General features: G+C 51.6%; 1 protein-coding gene across 4 annotated transcripts in view; it reads right to left on the bottom strand.

Annotated features, from left to right (window-relative positions):
• Positions 1-868: 868 nt before the first annotated feature.
• STK32C (serine/threonine kinase 32C) overlaps positions 869-19,241 on the bottom strand; it is a 91,040-nt gene continuing 72,667 nt past the window's right edge. For 3 of the 4 annotated variants that reach the window (XM_067000314.1, XM_067000313.1, XM_048048863.2), the window contains 10 exons: positions 16,640-16,791; positions 13,510-13,683; positions 12,924-12,961; positions 10,532-10,621; positions 10,010-10,113; positions 9,794-9,910; positions 7,955-8,080; positions 7,671-7,802; positions 5,950-6,017; positions 869-5,226 (listed from right to left, as the gene is read on the bottom strand). In XM_067000314.1, the coding sequence (XP_066856415.1) occupies positions 5,088-5,226; positions 5,950-6,017; positions 7,671-7,802; positions 7,955-8,080; positions 9,794-9,910; positions 10,010-10,113; positions 10,532-10,621; positions 12,924-12,961; positions 13,510-13,683; positions 16,640-16,791 (1,140 nt within the window). In that variant the 3' untranslated portion in view covers positions 869-5,087. The remainder of the gene's footprint in view (positions 5,227-5,949; positions 6,018-7,670; positions 7,803-7,954; positions 8,081-9,793; positions 9,911-10,009; positions 10,114-10,531; positions 10,622-12,923; positions 12,962-13,509; positions 13,684-16,639; positions 16,792-19,241) is intronic. The other variant, XM_067000315.1, reaches the window with a different exon arrangement.

Genomic DNA, 19,241 nt, shown 5'->3' with positions numbered 1-19,241 from the left:
TGATGTCTCGCCTTCCACCCGCACCATGTTCCAAAAAAAAAAAAAAAAAAAAAGCAAAATTCAAAGACAATTTCCCAGCTGCAAGCAAAGCGGACTGTACAGGGCACGAGCCTGCAGGCACCCAGCAGGGGCACCGGCCGAAGCCCGAGGCTGCAGGACACGGCTGCAGAGGCCCCGGGAAGCAGGGCTCACGCTTGTAGGGGGGCGCAGCCCACAGCACGCAGATCAGCTGGCGGGCTCTTTCCTGCTTTTTCCCCAGCTTGCAGCAAACCTTGCCAGGAACCACCCTCTGGTGGGCAAGCGGGCTCCTTCCCAACCCATCCCGCGCAGGCAGCTTTCGTTCAGACCCAGCCATCCCAAACAGCAGCACAGGCACCCCGAGCAGGTAGAAAGGCAGCTTGGGTGCTGAGCACGAGGATGGGCATCCCCCTTGTCCCGCCCTGAGGACGAGCACCAGCAAACGGTTTGCAGCCTCGTAGGAGAAGCAATCCCAAGCCAAGGGCAGGCCGTGGGCAGATGGCAGGCGCTGCTGCTGCGGATGAGCGACTGGAAACGCTCCTGCGGCTGGCGGGTCCAGCGGGCACTGCGCTGCCACCGGGGTAAGCTGGGGAAATGCAGCACCGCTCACAGAGCTGCTCACTGCCCGGCTGTAAGGTACTGCTGCTGCTGCTGAGCTGCTGCACGTGAAATGCAGCACGCGCAGCAGATTGGTGCCATGTTTTGGCCATTACACCAACTGGTGTACTTTGGATGCTAAACAACTCCGGTCTGTGATGCGTAAACAAGAGAGATAATTATAGCATGCACTTTTTACAAGTTTTAATATTGTTTTCCTACAGAGCAATAACCTAAAAACGACTGCAAAAACTTGGCAATGTTAAAAACACACATTTATTACTCCACATATGCAATGGCTTCTTGCAGTATCTGCAAAAACACAAATTTGTTGTCATAACTGAAATCTTCAGTGACATGGCAGTATTGTCATGCAATAAAATTACAGAAATGTGTGAACTTAAAATACAGAGATATGCTTTACATATCCAATTTACACAGAAATAATTAAAAACTATACCCTACCAAGGCATCAGGATTTCGGCACTGTCCAACGTCAAGTTCATATTATTGGCATTTTTGCTATTATTACTCCTGTTCTCTTTTTGGCAAGGTATAGAGCAATAATAAAGAACTGGCAAAAGAAACATCCGGACCTGATCTGGCATTTGTTTTCTATGCAAAATTCCCAGTGAAGTCTGTGTAATTCAATGGAAACACTTAAAAATATGCAACTTTGCAGAACTTCAAAATACAACAGAGATAAGAAACTCTTATGGCAAGGAATTTAAGGAGAATAATTTATAGGTGATGCAGACTTTTCACAGCAGATAATGGCACACCCTGTATAAATCTTTCATACAAAAAATACGTGTATTTAAATATCTATATACAGAAAATTATTGTATTCTGGTTCTAGTGGAGATGTAAACCAGAGCTGGATCAACTTCCAAGCTCTGCGTTACGGGGTTTGGTAACGGTAGTGCTTCACGACTTCACCATGAGTTTTGCTTACACCTGGAGCTGAATCAGGCTCTAAAGCCACAGAGGGAGAACAGAAGGACAGAAACGGCTCAGAGGACTTCAAAGCAACACGGTTTTCCTAGGAACCAGCCCTTCCACAGGGCGTACGCCCCAGAGCCGCACGCCGAGCCCTGCCGGCAGTGCCTGCGCTGCTGCCCCGGCACAAGCACCCCGCACGGCCGCGGGCACCACGCTCTGCTCCAGGGCAGCCCCACGCTGCACCCAGGGCATGGGCTGGGCACGGGGCCGCAGGGAGCCGGGCGTGCAGGGGACGGCAGCACGGGGACGGCAGTGAGAGAGCGGCCCCGACACCCCGAGGTGACAAACAACGCCCTGCCCCACGGCCCCACAGCAGGAATTGAGGTGACAACATACAGACACAAACAAAACAGCAACAGGGAGCAGGGCACAGCAGAGGTGACACATTAAAACCCATCCTGGGCTTTTTTGACAGTGAAGCGAACAGGTATCCATTTATTACTGTGTTTCCTTTTTACAATTACTCGTTTCTTTCAATTTCATCTCTGGGGTCTCTGCATAAGTAGGCATCAATAAACCTGTTCCCCAGCTGGGCAGTAGTGAAGTGTACGTCCATGCAGTATTGGAAATGAGTACTCAAATTATATCGTACTCACGGTGTCTCGACTACACGGCACAGTGATCCTAGAAGTCTACGTTGTGTCACCCGTTCCCAGTGAGCAAGATCTAGAAGTTTCTGATGTGAGGCAGAAATGAGAGTTCCCAAACATGTTTCCCTAGGTGTTTGCTGGATTTCAGCAGTGCTTTCTGGGCAGCCAGGATCTGCCCCCAGATCATTTTGTCTTGGGAGCAGCCATGGCACGGTGTCTTCCCAGAAGCTTTGCGGGTCACTGCTCAGCGCCGCTGAGGGCATTTTTCACCACTTATACAGGAAGCGGAGTGCTGAAAGGAGAACATAAATGACCAAGACAGGTTCCGGAGTGAGGCACTCCGGTTTCTGGGAAGTGAGCCAGCTCATGTCTGCACACAGCAGCGGGATGTTAAGGGCCATTTGTAACATGTCCTAAAGAAAGCGATGAAGATCTCTGATGAGACACGTCCTACAGGACTGCAGACATCTCCTCTGGCCTGAGAGCTTGTGGCTGAACAGGATGTACCTGTACCTCCCGCACAGGGTGCATTTTGGTCCCCAAATAAAAGTTACACTCCTCGTTGATCTCAGAGTCTCTAAATTTGTCATTATTTACAGAAAGAAGCTAAATAGTGAAATGGAATTTAATGAAAAGAACCATTCATACCGGTGAAGTAAATCACCTCTAATTCATACTTCCTGAACAAAAACATCTCGTGACCCTCACCCTGCTCCTTTCACACCCACCTGGCTCCTGGCAGGCCACGAGGCAGGTTTCCAGCCCCCTGCAGCAGCAGGGTTATCAGACTATTCCCACCAGAAGCCAGACAGACGTGCCACGTCTCGACGTGGTTCCGTGACTCGAGACTGAAGTGCTGTTCCCGTGATCGTGCTGCTCACACCCAGCAGTGCTGTGCCACGAGAGGCGCTCAGCACAACCCCGCCACCGGGGCAGCCGAGGCAGAGGGCAGATGGTGCCGAACAGCCACAGCCGTGCCGCCGGCTCCGCGGGGAGGCTGGGGGAAACGCAACGCACGCAGACAGTACAGGACGAGGAGCAAGCCGGCAGGTCCCGCAGTACATCCAAATGCACAGGACTCGCTGCGACGCGCTGGAGAGCCCAGTTCCGTGAGCTGCCCGTGTCCCCGGCACCGCGCCGATGCCCCCCAGGCGCAGAGCGACGAGGATCTCTTCCAGGGAACCGGGGCTGCCGCGGGGAGAGGTGCCGCCAGCGGGCCGAAGGCACGTGGGACCCATTTCTCGACGTGGCTCGCTCAGCGCCTGCCGCCTCGCCCCCAGCCCCAGGCACGGGACCGCACCGCTCCGTGGAGCCGCGGGGTTGCACTGCGCAGACGCTGATCGGATGCACCGTGTACCTGGCGCTGTCCTGAACACAACTGTGCCACTGGCATAAAAGCTTTGGCTTCCCCCAGCCCCCCCCGAAAGTTGTGCCTGCACACCTGAACGCGTCTATTGAAAGACTTTTGAAAGTTTGGTTCTGCACAAACATAGTCACTCACTGATTTCCACATAAAACTGTGGAAAATAAATGCTTTGTGTTTTTTTTTCATATAAAAGAGTTTTAAACTGGGTAAGCCATTCTATTTCATCCACTGAACACAAAATTTGTCCTAAAAGAGTCTGCATCTGTTAAAAACGTTTTCTATCCCTTTTTGTGTTACGAATACGCACGAGGGATGCAAACCCAGCAACCTCCCTCACGGCAGGCAGCAAACAGATTATGACAGCTGTGAAGTGAATGCAGTTCTCACGAAACCTTTGCGTATCACAACGGTTTTGTGTTGCAGCAGACCCAATGGCTCATTTTTAGTAACCAAAAGCCACTGTACAGCAGATTAAGCAACTAATACAGTGAAGGCTCCTGAAACAAGAAGAAAGGTAACATCCACAGCTGGAACAAGTCAAAGAGATCTCCTGTCTTATTAAGAAGGTAAAACAGGCATTGGTAAATTATACACAGCAGTTTTACTTTACACTGAAAATAAAGTAAATCGAAGGGTGAAATAAGATACTCCCCTCTCTTTGTGGTCGAGCAGCACTGTAAGGCCACCCGCTTTGTTTCCACTGAAATCTGCATCTATGATGAAATAAATCCCCCGAACCTGGACAAACAGAACCAGAATGATCTGATCCGTTTGCACAGCTCCTTGCAACTCACAACAGCTATGTGAAGAAAGCAAATATTTTAAATATATTTTACATATCAATTATGTTTTTAATCATTACCCAGCCCCAGGAGAATCCATGGAGTGCACAAAAAACATTTATTTGCCGGGAGTCAGGAAAAAGACTCTGGCAGGTGATGAAGAGACAAGGGAGTGCCCGGGCCATCCCATCCCCATGCCACAGGGCCGTCCCTACACCACGGGACCGTCGCTGCCCTTGGCTCTCACCAGGCTGCTGCCACCCTCTGAGACCAGCGAGGCTCTGGGGCTGCTTCGACTCCCAGCGGGAGCGCTCGTCCCCGCGCAGCCCTCGCTGCCGGGAATGCCAGAGTACGGTGTAACCCCTACCCAGCCTGCCTCCTGCCCCACACCTCCTGTGCCCCTTTGCTGTAGGTGAACTTTGTGTGTTGGCATCTTAGTGTGTTAAAAGCATGTCCAGATCAGCAATCTGACATTAAAAAAGAACAAATAAAGAAATTGGTCTACTTCCTCCGACAAGTTGCATAGCAAGGATCCTTACCCACGACAGGCACCCCAGTGTGCAGACCGGCATTCGCCTAAATCCCGAATTCGGTTCTGTGAGAACTGTCCGTGTTGCTACAGCATTGCGAGACGAGTTGTCGCGTGTCTCCGGTTGTCTCGGAGCGCAGCCGGTGTTACTCAGCGCAACCTGAGAACGGGGGACGGGGAGGGGGCGGCCGGCGGCCCCCAGCCTAGCTGCTGCCCGCCGAGGAGCACACGGAGCTGCACATGTTCAAGTTGGAGGTCTCAGACTCGGCCTCCGTCTCGGCTTCATCGGTGGTTTCGGGGGGGGACACGGACTCGCTCGTCTGCTCCTGGCTCTTCTTTAGCCTGTGCGGAGCAGAGGGACCAGGCGTTACACCGCGACTCCCAGGGCGAAAGCAGAACAGGCGGCGTGGAACGCGTCTGCAGCAGCAGCGTGGCCCCGCGGCCCATGCACTGCTCCTCGTCAGGTGCCTACAGCAGGCCCTAGGTAACGGAGAGGAGGCTTTCCAGGGAGGCACCACTCCCCCCACCACATGGAAAGGTCCTTACATGGGCTGAAGTACCAGCAAAACGCACCAAAATGGTCTCAAACGCCCTGCCACCGCCTGCAGGCTTCAGCTTTCAGAAGCGCTGCCTGCCCGACCTCGGCCACAAGCGGCAGCAGCTGCTTTAATGCCAGCACTTCTACTGCCCGCTCGTGATGTGCACAGAACATTTTCCCACGTTCCTTGCTTTTGTCCTCCCAATAACACCCTCTAAAAGCAAGATGGACAAGGGGACAGTATGGGTGAACTGGAGGTGTGTCATACGTGCTTGTTAGACCCCAGAAGCTTCCCTGCAGCATATTTTCTTTGCCTGCAGTGGTTAATACCCACTGATCTTGTCCCCCTCTTTGGGCAGAACTTTTTTGCAAGGATGCACCACCTGAGCTCCTTGGCTGACATCTGTCACACAGAGCCAAGACCTCAGCGAGGTGCTCCTGACCTTCTGGCTCTGGCACTCTCGATTTCTGAGATAAGACAGGAAAAAAAGTATTTTTTCTTTCCAAAAAATACCCCCCACACTTACTTCTCTCTGTTAAAGATGACAAAGTCTTGCTGGATAGCTTCAAGGCATTCTTGGAGATAGTCATTTTCCTGTTGAAGAAAAAAACCACACACGCGTAAGAAGTCCCATCTGCATACCGCTGCTTCCTACGGCAGGCACAGCACATAGCAGCCACCAGAAACCTCAGCCTCAACAGCTGATGGAAATAGCACAAGCCATCGCTTTTGTGGCTCTCACTGGTGGCGTGTTTCAGCTGCGGCGTGCGCAGTTCTCCATGAGATGCAGGTAACACCGTTCTCCAGTTCAACACAACGTGTTTGTCTGGGTGTCCTGCGGTCAGTGCTACCTGCTGGCAGCGAGGAAGGGGCCCAGCACAGCCTGCGGGTGTGAGCTGGTGGCCGAGCACAGCCCCACGGCGGGTGCGCCCCGGGGTGCACACACCAGGGAGCTGACAGCGCCCGCACGGCAGGAGGAAGGCGTGGACGTGCGGACGGCTCGTGTCCTGCGTCTGCCGTCGTCCTACCCCCTGCACCCGCCCGTCCACGTGCAGAGACCTCCCCTGAGGTCACACACTGCCGCTGCGGGGCCAGCTCCCATCCCGTGCTGCCACACGTGCTGAGGGTCTTGGCAGACAACACGCCCCTAGCTCTCCTGGCAACAAACCCTCCCCGAGGTATTCTCAAGTCTGCTTATTCTGTTCTTTTCCTCCCCAGCTTCCCGATTTATCCTCCGGCCCTTTACAGTAAGTCTCATTGATCGCAGCATTAACTCCTGTCGAAGAAGGAAGGGATCTATTGCAGTTAATTGGCGCAGACAATGAGACAGGCAAAGTCCTGACTGGCGCTTCCTGCTGCTGCTCAGATAACGGGTATCCGTGTCCTTGCGGGAGGGGACGACTTCTGCTTCCGTATTTTGGAATTTGCTCAGCTCAGAGAGGAACTGCAGCACCAAAGTTGCTGTGTTGGGATAATGCATCCTGCCGCCCCCTGCACACCAGCCCTACCGGCAAGCGGCCCTCACAAAGCACTCCTTGCCCCAGGACCTCCTGCCCTGGCGCACAGTCTGATGGTTTTATTCCGAGGACGTGTCTGATCTGTAAAACCCAGATTCTTGTATTTATCTCCCTACTGGCATAAAAGCACCCTAGCTCCCACAGTGAACAAGGGAAACAAATGCATCTGATCTCCAGCTGAATTTCCTGGCTGATGAACTCTCTCCAGAAAGCGCTCGTGGCACGCTCCTCCAGACTCACGTGCTGGCCTCTCCGGCACAGGAGCCCAGCAGGGCTGCAGGGGCTTACACAGGCGTACGGCCCATGTGGCGTGAGGAAGAGCTGGGCCAGTTATCCAAAAACTGGAACTGACACCCTGGATGTTTCTGTGTGGTCATCATCCAATGCTCGGACAAACCACTACAATCTAACCCCGTCCTCAGCTGTTGGGGACACGGGACAGTGCCCTTCAGAAAGGCTGTGATCACACGGACTTTGGTTTTTCAGTGTTACTCTGGACCAGCATGCCCAGACCTCTCACTTCATTTACCAAGGCACAGATTATTGCGAAAGGGCTTTATCAAACTTATGTAAGAGGAACATTTGGTTGTCATGAAGACTCATTTGGCAAATGTTTTTATCAAAACAAATCTGCACGGGAAGCCACTGCCGCAGTAACTACTGGTGCACACCCCCACAGTTGGTATCTCAGCCTTTTTCCCTGCTGGCTGTTACCGCACAGATCACTTACGGACTGGGAGCTGTCTTTGCTGTTGTCCCTCGACTTGTTCTTTGCAAGCCTCTTCTTCTTCTTGTGCAGGGGCCTCGACTCCAGGATCATCTCCTCCAGCTCGAAGGTGGGGTCGCAGTGCAGGCGGCCCTTCTGCGAGGCACAGGGACACCGCAGGCGCGGGTTAGCCATGGGGCGGGCTCCCTCCCTCTCAGCAAACGCGCTCAGAACTACCGCTGGGCACAGCCGTTCACCTTAGGGTGCAAACTGGCCCTGGCTGGGCGAGGGAAGCTGCTCGTACTCACGTTCGGGACGAAGCCCGGCTCCACGCGTTTCTCGCCGACGTCGCTCCAGACCACGCCTGACAAGTAGGCCGACGTCTGAATGTCGGCGAGGCAGGAGAAGCGGTGCTCGGGGTTCACCGTCAGCAGCTGCCACGACAAAAGCGTTCCCGTGAGGAAGGAGAAACAGAAAGAAGAACCCCCTGCTTCCCAAACGCACTCGAGTAACTCGGCAATGCTGCAAAGTTTCTGTTTTGGGAAATATGCAACACCCTCTATAAAAAAACAAACACAAAACTTAGAAAGCTGTTCTACAGAGTGTGAGACCAGGCGGTCACAAGTTCGGTACAGTGAGGATTCGGAGCAGCCCGGGTTTGCCTCCCCACGCGTGCCCACGATGCACGCCCCCCCCTGCCGCGGCTCCCCCCGGGGCCGGAGCAGACAGCCCCTGCCTGCCGCAGCCCTGCTGCCTGGAGAGGTGCTCAGCCTCCCCAGAGGCCCTTCCTCTTGGTTTCAAACTGCACACGCCCTATTTTCACACCTCTTCTGTGCACCAGGGGATACTATTCCGTTTATCACACACGCGGACTACTGAGTATATATGAAAAAACAAAAAAGTCAGATAGAAATGGTAGCTGGCTTGTTGCTCCACCAGGGAGCCGCTGTGAAGGCAGACTTGAATTTTCAGAGACCCCCGCACGGTACCATGCTGCGTGCTCAACAGCCCTGAGGTACAGCTCTTAGGACTGTCGGTGGTGTCTCTAGCATGGGACTTGGGTAAAGCTTCCGGAAAACTCAGTGCTTTGTCTCCACCGCCGGAAGCCTTGGCCGCAGCCTGGCCACGCCACCACCCCGAGGCCCGTCGCGGCGATCTCCCCAGGGCACGCAGGACTGCAGCCCCGGCCTCCAGCCCTCCCAGCTCAGCTCTGGCATCCACACCCTGAGCGCGGTGCTGCTGCCCGGAGAGCCTGGACACGACGTCCCCGCTCGCAGTGACATTCACCCCCCCGCACGGTGCTCCCACGGCACGGCCGGGCGGCGCTGCCCGGGGACAGAGCGGGGCGCGGGGACGGGAGCGTCCCGCGGGGCCGGGGCTGCGGGGAGGCCATGGCCAGACTGAGCTCTGTGCCGCTTCTAAGAGCTGGCACCTCGTGCAGCCCAGCAGATGGCAATGTGAACTTGCTTGAACACTCCACCCAGTGGTAACTAACTCTGCTTCTCCTTAAAACAAAACCAAATTACGTAAATTGTCCACCCAACATTAACTTATACTGGAGTCCTTATTTGCTGTCAGTACTGGGCGTATCTTTTCTACAGCATGCTCAGCAGCTGCCTTCTGAGTTCTCAAGCAAGCAGCCTCCACACCAAACCAAGAACTTTCTAGCTGCAGCAATAAAATTCAAGCAGCCGTCTGTTTCACAGACACACAGAAACCCCCTCGGACAGGTCTCACCACTAACTGCCCCTGAGCCAGACTCTTCAGCTGTGCCGAGCTGAAGAGGAAGCAGCTAACGCAGCAGGCTCAGCACAGACTTCTCCATCTTACTCTGCTGTCCCAGCCACGACCGCCACCTTTCCAAGACAGAAGACCATATATATGCTTGGATGCTGAAAGAACACAATCCTCGCCTAGGTAAGAACTGGACTGCTACAACAAAATCAGCCTCTTTTCTTCACTTGCTGTGAAGCAATGCGTCTTTTACAGAGGTAAGTGAAAGAACAAAACACAAGATGAATCTGTGCTTAAGCCTGAGCAAAGTCATAACAAAAATTAGTCCCATTTCAATTTTACATTAACGTGCTGGAAGATTTCCAGTTAGTCCTGTTGTGTACAGTTCAAAGCACACCCGCAAGGCACCTTACCTTCCTTAACAGAGCAACCATTTCCTTTGACCACGTGGATGAGTACTGAACGCTGACAGTACTGAACAGCTGGACCAAGGACTCCACTGGGTTGTTGGAGTGGATGTCATATGGTCTCTGGGGAAAACACAGAAAGGTGAGAAGAAAGTCACTTTTCTCTCTGCGGCTCACTAAGGAAGCGTGTTCTTAGAGCTCAGGCAGTCCAAAGCACCCTACCCAGCCCCGAAGGAGTTCGTAAGCCATAATTCCCAACGACCACCAATCCACTTCGAAGGAGTAACCCGTCCCGCCGTTCAGGAAGGAATGGAAAATCTCTGGAGCTGAACGGGAAGAGCACAACCACAACAGTTTATTCACTGACTTCGGTCAGCTTCTGTTTCCATCGCCTACTTCATGCAAGTCCGCAGGTAAACACAGTGATTGTTTTCACGCGTGAAGGCCACCAGGGGGGCTTTCAGGACAAGCCAGGAGGCAGCACGCCCGGCCACGCAGGGCGCTGGGAGCCCCGCTCCCTCCGAGCAAGAAGCAAGGCCGGCGGCGGGGCAGGAGAGCGGGGCAGGAGAGCGGGGCAGGCTGGCACGGCAGCACCGGCGGGGCTCTGCTGAACGACTTGGGTGCATGCATTAATGGGCTGAATTAACTCCGTGCCTTTGTGACAGGCAGGAGTTATGAGACGGCATGCAGCGAGCATTCTCTCAAGGTAAAATACAGACGGAACGAACAGCTATTATTTCTTACCCATGTATGGCTTTGTTCCAGCTAACGCAGTTGCTCTTTCACCATCCCTAATTATTGTTGCAATATTAAAATCTGTTAAATGTGCATGACCTTAAACAAAGACACAGTTTAAGAAGGAATTACTCTCAGCACAGAACAATCACAATGCAGAGTACAATTTTTTCATAAGCTTTCAGTCTCCGAGAGCATAGCACAGGGACAGGCAGGTTGCTGTACAGATCCCACCAAATGGCCACAACAGATCCCGGAGCTTTCTCAGGATCCTGTGCTTGCCAGACAATTAAATGGTAGCTAGCTTTGCTTCTTGGTTTGAATTGCACATGGAGCTTCACATTTTGAATAGAAGCCATTTACAATATCCAGCTTATTCCACCCTACCTGGCTACTCTGCTTCTTTGTTCACGTTACCCCCACCACGAGCCAGTGACTGCTCAGATCCCCGTGGTACAAACCAGCCAGCTCTCAGAGCTCTGCTGCGTCACACGGGCATCCAGAAAATCCCCAGGCTTCCTTCAGGACTACAACGCCCGTTCCCCTCTCTGCAAACACTGCTGGCACTGGGCACTGCTACGACCAACTAAAATTCAAGGCTGAACATGAAAAAGAAAAGGATTTTTGTTTGTTTGTTGGTTTGTTTACAGGATTCTGAGTTTCAAACCTGGGATGACAAGTCCAGTTTTAAATGCCAAATGCTTTACCTTTGGAAAACTCAGGTTCAGCTTGTGGTCAGCATGAACAAACACGAGGAATGTGACAGCACTGAGCCAAGGTGCAGCACAAAACCAGGGGAATGCATAAAGTAGCAAGAAAAGCACTGTAACAGTTTAAGCTTACAGAGCTTAAACATTACTGGTTAAGCCTACCTCAGGAACTACTGAGCTCCAGCACTTCGTCACATTGATATATCCATCTATAGTCAGTAACGAAGACAGTAGAAAAACACTACACTAAAATAATGCCTCGGTCATGTTGATTAAAAATTAACTGTAACTGTTTTTTGATGAAAGCCACTGAACCACGACTACCGGCAAAGTCCTAGAGCTAAGACAGGACGACACTCTGCAGCCCAGAGCAAATTCGGGCATGTCACTCTAAGTGAAATTGTAACACTTTGCAAACCCTAAGATTGTACAAAGAATTCATTACAATATTTCCGACAGTGCTGCAGTGCTTTCTCCCTCTTTCTACATTCTCCATCATTAGGACTGGGAGTTAAAATCTGGAGAAAAAAACAGTCTGAATGATTTTAACAGGCTGGAAAACACCTCTCTTCTTAGATCTGCTGCCAGCCAGCCAGGGCAGATCGGGTAAGCACTGGGGTATTTACCGGCACAGATCAGGCATCTGCAAGGCTGCAAGAAGTCTTGCCACGAACTGAGTATCTCTGCAATACTGCTGTACAAAGTGCTGCATACCTCACGCATAGACTCAACAGGAGCAGGGATAATGAGCGCAAGCTGAAGCAGCAGAGGCTTAGGTATGACATCAGGAGAGGTGTTCAGAAACACAACAATTCAGCGCAGCTGAGCCCCAGGCAGGCTGCCTGGGGAAGCTGGGGTCTCCAGGACTGGGGCAGAAGCCCCAGGCCTGGGGAAGAAGAAAAACACACCCACGTGCCTTTCTTGAGGCTTTCTGCTATCTACCAGGCAGCTGTGAAAGTGGTCTGTAAATCACAAACAACTTTGTGCTGTTAGTTCTTCCTTGTATCTCCATTTTCCCAATATGCTTGGGCTTTATACCCTGCGCTATCATCTAATGAACTCCCATGCAAGTGTAAGCTTTGGTTTTGACAAGCCTTTATGCTAAAACTCAGGTGCTTTGGAGCCTTCTGCCCTGAGAGATTGTGTCTTCATTTTGTAAGGTTTATTGCTGGAATAGAGGTGAATATATGGGAGCTGTCCAATTAGACCACTGAGAGCCTACAAACTGCTTAATAATAATAATATCAATAGATGGTCTCATGAAGGTTTCCAAGCTTGCTCCTGGCTCAGCCCAGATCTCTCTCTACAGGAAGACATCAAAACTCTTTTTTCCTGCCTAGTAAAAGTATATGTGCAGATCACTCACTTTAGAACTCAAAAAAGAAAGTTCTTGTGCTCTGTGCCCCTTCACAATGCATTTCTTGCATGGATAACCTGTGCACTGTAAGAGGCACTGGCTTGGTGCTGGTGAGAAGGGAGGCAGAGGCAGGGGGTCAGTGAGAAGGGCTCCTCACGATGGAGCTTTCCTCGCATGGCAATGCACGTGTATGTCCAACCAAGCACCAATCAAATACAAGAAGTGGTGCCTTTTCCACAGTTTTTGCAAATAAAAAGATGCACAGTATTCAAGACTGTAAAGAATTGGTCCCTTGAATGAAGGAGGTGGACAAAGCGAGACGGAGAGATCCTACCTTGCTCATCCAGGAGAATGTTGTCTGGTTTTACATCTCTGGAAAAAGAAGCAAGGTTACAGCAAGATGAAATCCCGGTCAGATGAGGGATGCAATTCTACAACAACAAAATCTGCAACTTTTTTATCTACCAAAAATTAGAAAGATATAACCCCAAAATATCCTAATAAGGAACAAGTCCTTTTAAGATGGAAAAAAATATGTTTCCCCAGGGAAAACAAACAAACAAAAAAAAGTGGGACCACCTGACTTATTCAGGCAGCACCTCCATGAAATTAATAATACAAGACTATGCCTGTGAAGCCCTCGATTACAGCTCTTTTGGCTGCCCCATGGAGGAGCGAGGAGCGGCAGGGCCAGCAGCCCCCCGCCGCCCTGCTCGCAGCACCAGGGGCCTCCTGGCAGCACAGGCTCGCCGGGGCATGCAGCCCACCCAAACCCCAGCACGGGCACCTCTGGTGCACGGCCAGCTCCCACCAGCCGCAGGCCCACCGTGGGCTCTCACACCACAGGGCACCTCGTGTCCCTGTGCTCGCTCATGGAAGTGCCCTCATTTCCTGCAGCACGGGGTAGCAGAGGGTGTTACCTGTGAATAATATGCTGACTGCGTAGGTAGTCTAGAGCCAGAGCCATCTCACAGATGTACAGTCTGACTGTTTCTTCTGTAAACTGCACGTTTTGCTGCAGATGATAGCGTAGGTCACCCCCGAGGAGCAAGTCCACCACCATGAACATGTCCTCCTCGTCCTGGAAGGAGTACCTGCGGGGAGCAGGGTGGTGAGCGAGCAGGCTGGCTCCTGCGGCACCTCACAGGAGTCACAAAATGAAGTTGTGTTTTTTTTTCCTCTCTTAATTATACAGCACCTGTGAGAAACTGCAAACATCCCCGCAACGAGCATATGTTGGCCTCGGTGTTTACACTTTTTTAATTAAGCGAGCACAATTCAAGATGCTGCCTTGCTTTTTAGCCCTTTGCTGCGCTAGGCAGCGCCTCCCGTGACAGGAGCACCATCCCCATCAGGCCCTCCCCGCTCCCCCAGCGCGCTGCCGTCGCGCACAGCAGGCCGCACACAGCTACGGATCCCGTAACTCCCCGGGGCGAGGCTTAGGACGCTTCAGAAAACTGCAAAGCAAAGTGAGGTGTCTGAGCTCCCACCTCAGCCCCTGCTTCGCCGGGGTGCCTCGTGCCCGGGCAGCGCCTGGCCGAGGCCGGCCCTGCTCCCCTCACACCCCGGCAGCCTGGCGCCCAGCGTGCCCCCCCTGCGCGCCGCCCCGCTCCCGCCAGCAGGCCGCCTCGATTTGCAGTTGGGAAAAACATGATAGAACTGTACCGAAAATATCCCCGCGTATCCTGAAAGTGAATTAGAAAACGCAAGTGCTAATTTAACCACAAAAAAAACAACACAGAAAAAAAGACCTATATTTACGGTAGAGTAAAACGCCTCTCTCTGTTTGCAGTGGATCCCGAAGGAGACTGACAGCAGTGAGGATACACTACAAAATAACGTTCAATTGTTATATTTGGCAACACCATTTCTATGGAGGGAGTCTGTGGGGTTGTATAATACTTGTGAATCACACACTTCTCATCCTGAATGTATGCTCATTCTAAATGTATGAGCTGAGAGGGGGAAATCTGCAATGAGCAGATTTCCTCAAGAACTTCATTACCTGTTGGGAAAAAAAATATGTTTGCAACTGTTAAAACACTGAAAACATAAATACTAACTTCTTTGGCTACTGTGGAGTAACAGACCAGAGAAAGCAGGTGAAGCTTTAACACCTCTGCACAGGGCTAGCGGCCCCAGCCTGCCAACACGCTCCGAGGGCACCACGAGCCTCGCGGTCTGAAGGAAAACAACGCGTGCTGCAGATGCATTTTGTGCATAACACCTCGTTTTCACTTACGCATGATTTTCCAGGTAAGCATGGCCTGTCTTTTATATTTGCAATTTGCTCCTCTTAGCAGTAGAGAAGTTGCAGCTCCAGGAATTTGTAGGTAATCTCAAAAACTGCTGGGCTGGAAATACTGCCTGAAAGACTCGATTACGCTCCCTAAGCAACAAGCGCGGAGGCCTGATTTTACAGAGAGCCATGCTACCATCTGAAAGAGTGTATCACAAACCAGGCACGGATGTGCAAAGCAGTGAGGACATCAGTCCTAGGCAAAACGTTAAGTTACCCTGGTCACACGCACAACAGAGACAGGAGAGCGTGCTCCTCTCTCCCTCTCGGTCTGTCATCCTCCTCTCAAAGGGGTGCGAACGTTTGCCACCAGCTCTCAGAAATGCCATTCTTCCTGCAGGCTGGGCGTACAGGCTGTGAACTCCGTATTTCTGTAGCCCGCAGCGTGTCCCGTGTCCGCCCTTCCCCTGGCTCCCCCCAGCAGCGCCCAGGCCTGCTCGCACAGGAGCAGGCGGGGGCCGCGACGGGCTCCTGCCCCCCGCCAGGCGCCAGCCCCTCAGGCGGCAGGGAGGCCGCGAGGCTGGCTGCTAAATACTCATTCAAAACTAACCGGCCATCTTAGGATATGATGCCTCATTTTCTAATACTTGTAAATGAGTTTATGTTGTGCAAAACTTGATAACGATTTTTCTGCGCTCCAGAGAAACGTATTTTATTTGGCCAGTGAACCTGTTGCAAAGCACTTCTTTGCCATGAGTTGTTCTCCAGCAGATGGCCATGCACGTGGTGGTTTGAAGAGATCACGTAACTTTTTTGCAGAAACAGATCACTAAAAATAGTTACATTTCAAATTGCTCACTACTAATTAGATTAGATTAGATTACGTTAGATTAGATTACATCAAATTAGATTACATCAAATTAGATTACATTAGATTACATTAGTGCATGTGCACTGGCAAAAAGTATACTCATTACCTGGCACTGTTTTAGGGTCTAATTTAAAAATAACTACCCTTGAATCAGGCTGACATTTAACAACTAGTTTTAGTCTGTAATGCTTTTGAAAAACATTTTGTCTAGACAGTTACTGTAAAAAGTGATAGGCAGTACAACTCCTTGGCTTCCCTACAACCACAGTAATCCTCCTGCCCCACAAACATCACTCTATTTTACAGAGCAGCCTTGGCGATGACTGCACAGATATAAACACAGGCAGGGCAGCTTTAAGCTACCCTCTAAAGTCTCTTAACTTATCTCAGTAAAACTGTACTGAACACACTAGTTATGGCTAAGAGCAGTTCTGCTTACTTAAACTATTATCACATCTCTGTGAGACAGAGTCCTTTACTGGGACCAACCATTTACTGTGTAAAACACGACTTTGTATATTTTCATATTAATAAAAGTAATAAATAAACATCTCTAAAAATGCTAGTTTCTTTGAATTTTCAAGTTGCTTTTTGGAAAAAAAAAGCCTCCCCAGAGAATACAATTCACCACAAACTGACTGTAAAAGTATTCAGCATCTCCAGGCACAAGGGATGGACTATTTCTTCAATGGCAGTCATTAAAGGGAGCATCTTACTGTGCCAAGACACCTTAGTCACACAGCACACAACATACTACGGTGTTTTAGTTAAACTGCTGAGTGGCCCCTCAGCAGGTACTTCATAGTACTATTTGCAAGAGGGCTCACTAAGAAAAAAACAACACAAAGGTTTTTGATGGCAAAAGATAGGCCGTCTTAAAATGTTTGAGGACATGACGTGCTGGCAAGCCACCAGGAGGCAGAGGGAAGGAGATGCTCACCAGAGGTTCACCAGGAACACGTGCTCAATCTCCTGCAGGATTTCCAGCTCCCTGAACACGTTGCGAACCTCGTCCCTTTCGATGCACTGCTGCTTGTTCATGTACTTCATGGCATACATCTTCTCAGTATCTCTCTTCTGCACAATGCATACCTAAAATACAGCAAAAGCGGGGGAAAAGATATAAGGTTTAGCAAAATGTTCTGTATCCTCACTTGCTGCTTTACCTAGCTGAGTAAACCAATTTCAGAGCCGTCTTCTGAGCGATGATGGAGCTCCCGACAAACCCAGCGCTGGCCTGCAGCTGACAGGAGGGCTGGGAGAAGCGCCCGGAGCGGGCGGCTCTGCACACACCAACACCAGCTGCAGCCACAGCCCCATCAGCGCTTTGTAACCACAACTTGTGTCGGGAACAAACCGAACCGACGCCGCACACCCAAGCACCCCCACCACGAGTTTGGTTTCCTGCTGCTGGCCCGTCTGGCCAGCCTCCCGTGTGGCTACCAGGCCCTCGCCACTCAGTGCTGCCAGCCCGGTCCCCGCGCTGTGCCGTGGCATCCGTGCCCCTGGGGATGGCACCGGGCACTGCTACGGGACAGCCTCCCCGCGGGGAGCCCTCCCTGCGAGCCCCGGGCTCGGGGCCTGACTCCAGGTCGGCTGCGGGGAGTCGCTGGGGGCCCTCCCAGGGCTGACTCGATTCTGCTCACGTCCACCGGGCACGAATTTCCAGCAGGGCCGGGGGTTCAGCCAGATTCCCCCGATGGTATTTCCTTTGGTGCTGCTCCCCGAGACTCCTCTGACTCCTGACGACGCTCTAATTAGCAAGGTAACTATTTTAAAATGAATTAATGAACATTATACATGTGGTATAATTACGTCTGTCCTCTTTTAATTATCAGACGACATGCTTACGATTACAACGTGCTGCATGTATTTTCTTCGGAAAAAATAAAATAAAATCTGGCGGTTTGCTCCTACAGCCTTCATCTGGAACGCCACGGCGAGGCCGACCCCCAGGTGACTTCTCGCTGCCCGTCCGAGCCGTGGCACTTGCACCGCGCGGGGCACGGCCAGGCTGGGGCTTCTCTGGCTGGCAGCAAACGTCACGCAGGGCCCTAAGCCTCTGAACTCCGCTGCACTTCTAAAAAGCTCCCATTAATAACAATCTGCAAGTGCTAATGGCACATAATATAATATCATCAAGGACACGTTACAGCAAGAAGGTGACAAAATAATGGGTGGTTATCATTAGCCTGATAAAAACATCCCAATTAGCGATACACACTCAAATTATGGGGATTATTTAGCAGTTGTCACTGCGATTACTGTACGAACAGAGAATTACGGATTTTAATAACTACGTGCACACCTCAGACCCCGTGCTAAAGGCTGCCTTCCCAGCTGCCATCTCCCAAGTGATCTGAGCTGCACAAACCAGCTCTGGGCCCGGGGCCGCCAGGGCCCCCCTCCCTGGGACAGAGCGTGGCCGCAGGCCCGGTCCCGCGGCAAGCAGGGCGAGCAGGCCTCGGCTCCAGGGCGAGGGGCCCGTGGCCACAGCTGCGGGGAGGGCAGCCCCGGCCACGCTCCGCCAGGCCCAGCAGAACGAGCGAGGCTCCTGGAGCCCTGTCCCTGCCACCGGCGCTGCCCAGCGGTGCCAAAGCTGCTCGCCTGCGGCTTTTGCTGGGAGCGGTGATAAAAATCCATCGGCTGAAACCCTGCTTACTGCAGGTTAAATGGCAGTGAACTACCTTGCGCAGGGCAAAGCACCCGCAGGATCTGACTTAAAGCAGACTGAGCTGGCTGTATGCTTAATAAGCCAAGCAAAAGTAACTCTATTTTTTAATTTCTTTGAACTGAAAGACCTAACAACATGTCTTTAAAACATGGACGCTGCTTTTCTAAAAACAAGCCTTTCACTAACAGCATTCCAGACACTGAACAACATCCTCTTCTGATTTCAGTCTGTGTCACATTAAGGCCAGAAGCACATTCATTTCTAAATCTTTCTTTTGTTTGTTTTGGTTTAGATTTTGACTTTCAGTATTTTCACATGTATTGCTTTTCACATTTCTGTCATTTGCTTTTTGTTTCTCTGCAGGGAAAAGGGACACCCAGTAGAATAAATGAGAAAGTGATGGAAGATTCCTGTACTCTGCAATCATCGTAAGTAGTTTTCTGAAATGGAACAGCATCACCTAAATACAAAGTAATTCCAGTTTCAAGGGCTCTAGAAACTTTTATTCTCTATTTCCTGGAAAAAAAACCCAAACACCTGAGAGTCAATAGGAATGTTCTGCTTATCGTCAAGCCTCACAGAGTGCCAGCTGGGGGCAGCCCCATGGGAGCAGAGGGAGGTGCCGGTGCCAGAGTGGTGCTGGCGAGGCCCCACGGCACAAGGCAAAGGGCGCCAGGACAAGTCTTCAGTGCCCCAGGCGCTCCTCCAGGGCTCAGGCATGCTGTTTGCACTGCTGTCACCCCTACAGCCATTAATGGTTAAGGACAACGTTAATGCAGTTCTTGGCAGGGCCTAGCACTAGCCTACAATGTAAGGAGCGCTGTTGGTCCTGCCCTCGCCTGGCATGGACGTTTAGGTCCTCCGTGGC

Source organism: Anser cygnoides, chromosome 7 (genome assembly GCF_040182565.1).
Source record: "Anser cygnoides isolate HZ-2024a breed goose chromosome 7, Taihu_goose_T2T_genome, whole genome shotgun sequence".
In the NCBI taxonomy this organism is placed as follows: Eukaryota; Metazoa; Chordata; class Aves; order Anseriformes; family Anatidae; genus Anser; species Anser cygnoides.
Note: the sequence above shows the minus strand (reverse complement) of the source record. Positions and strands in the feature narration are given on the sequence as shown.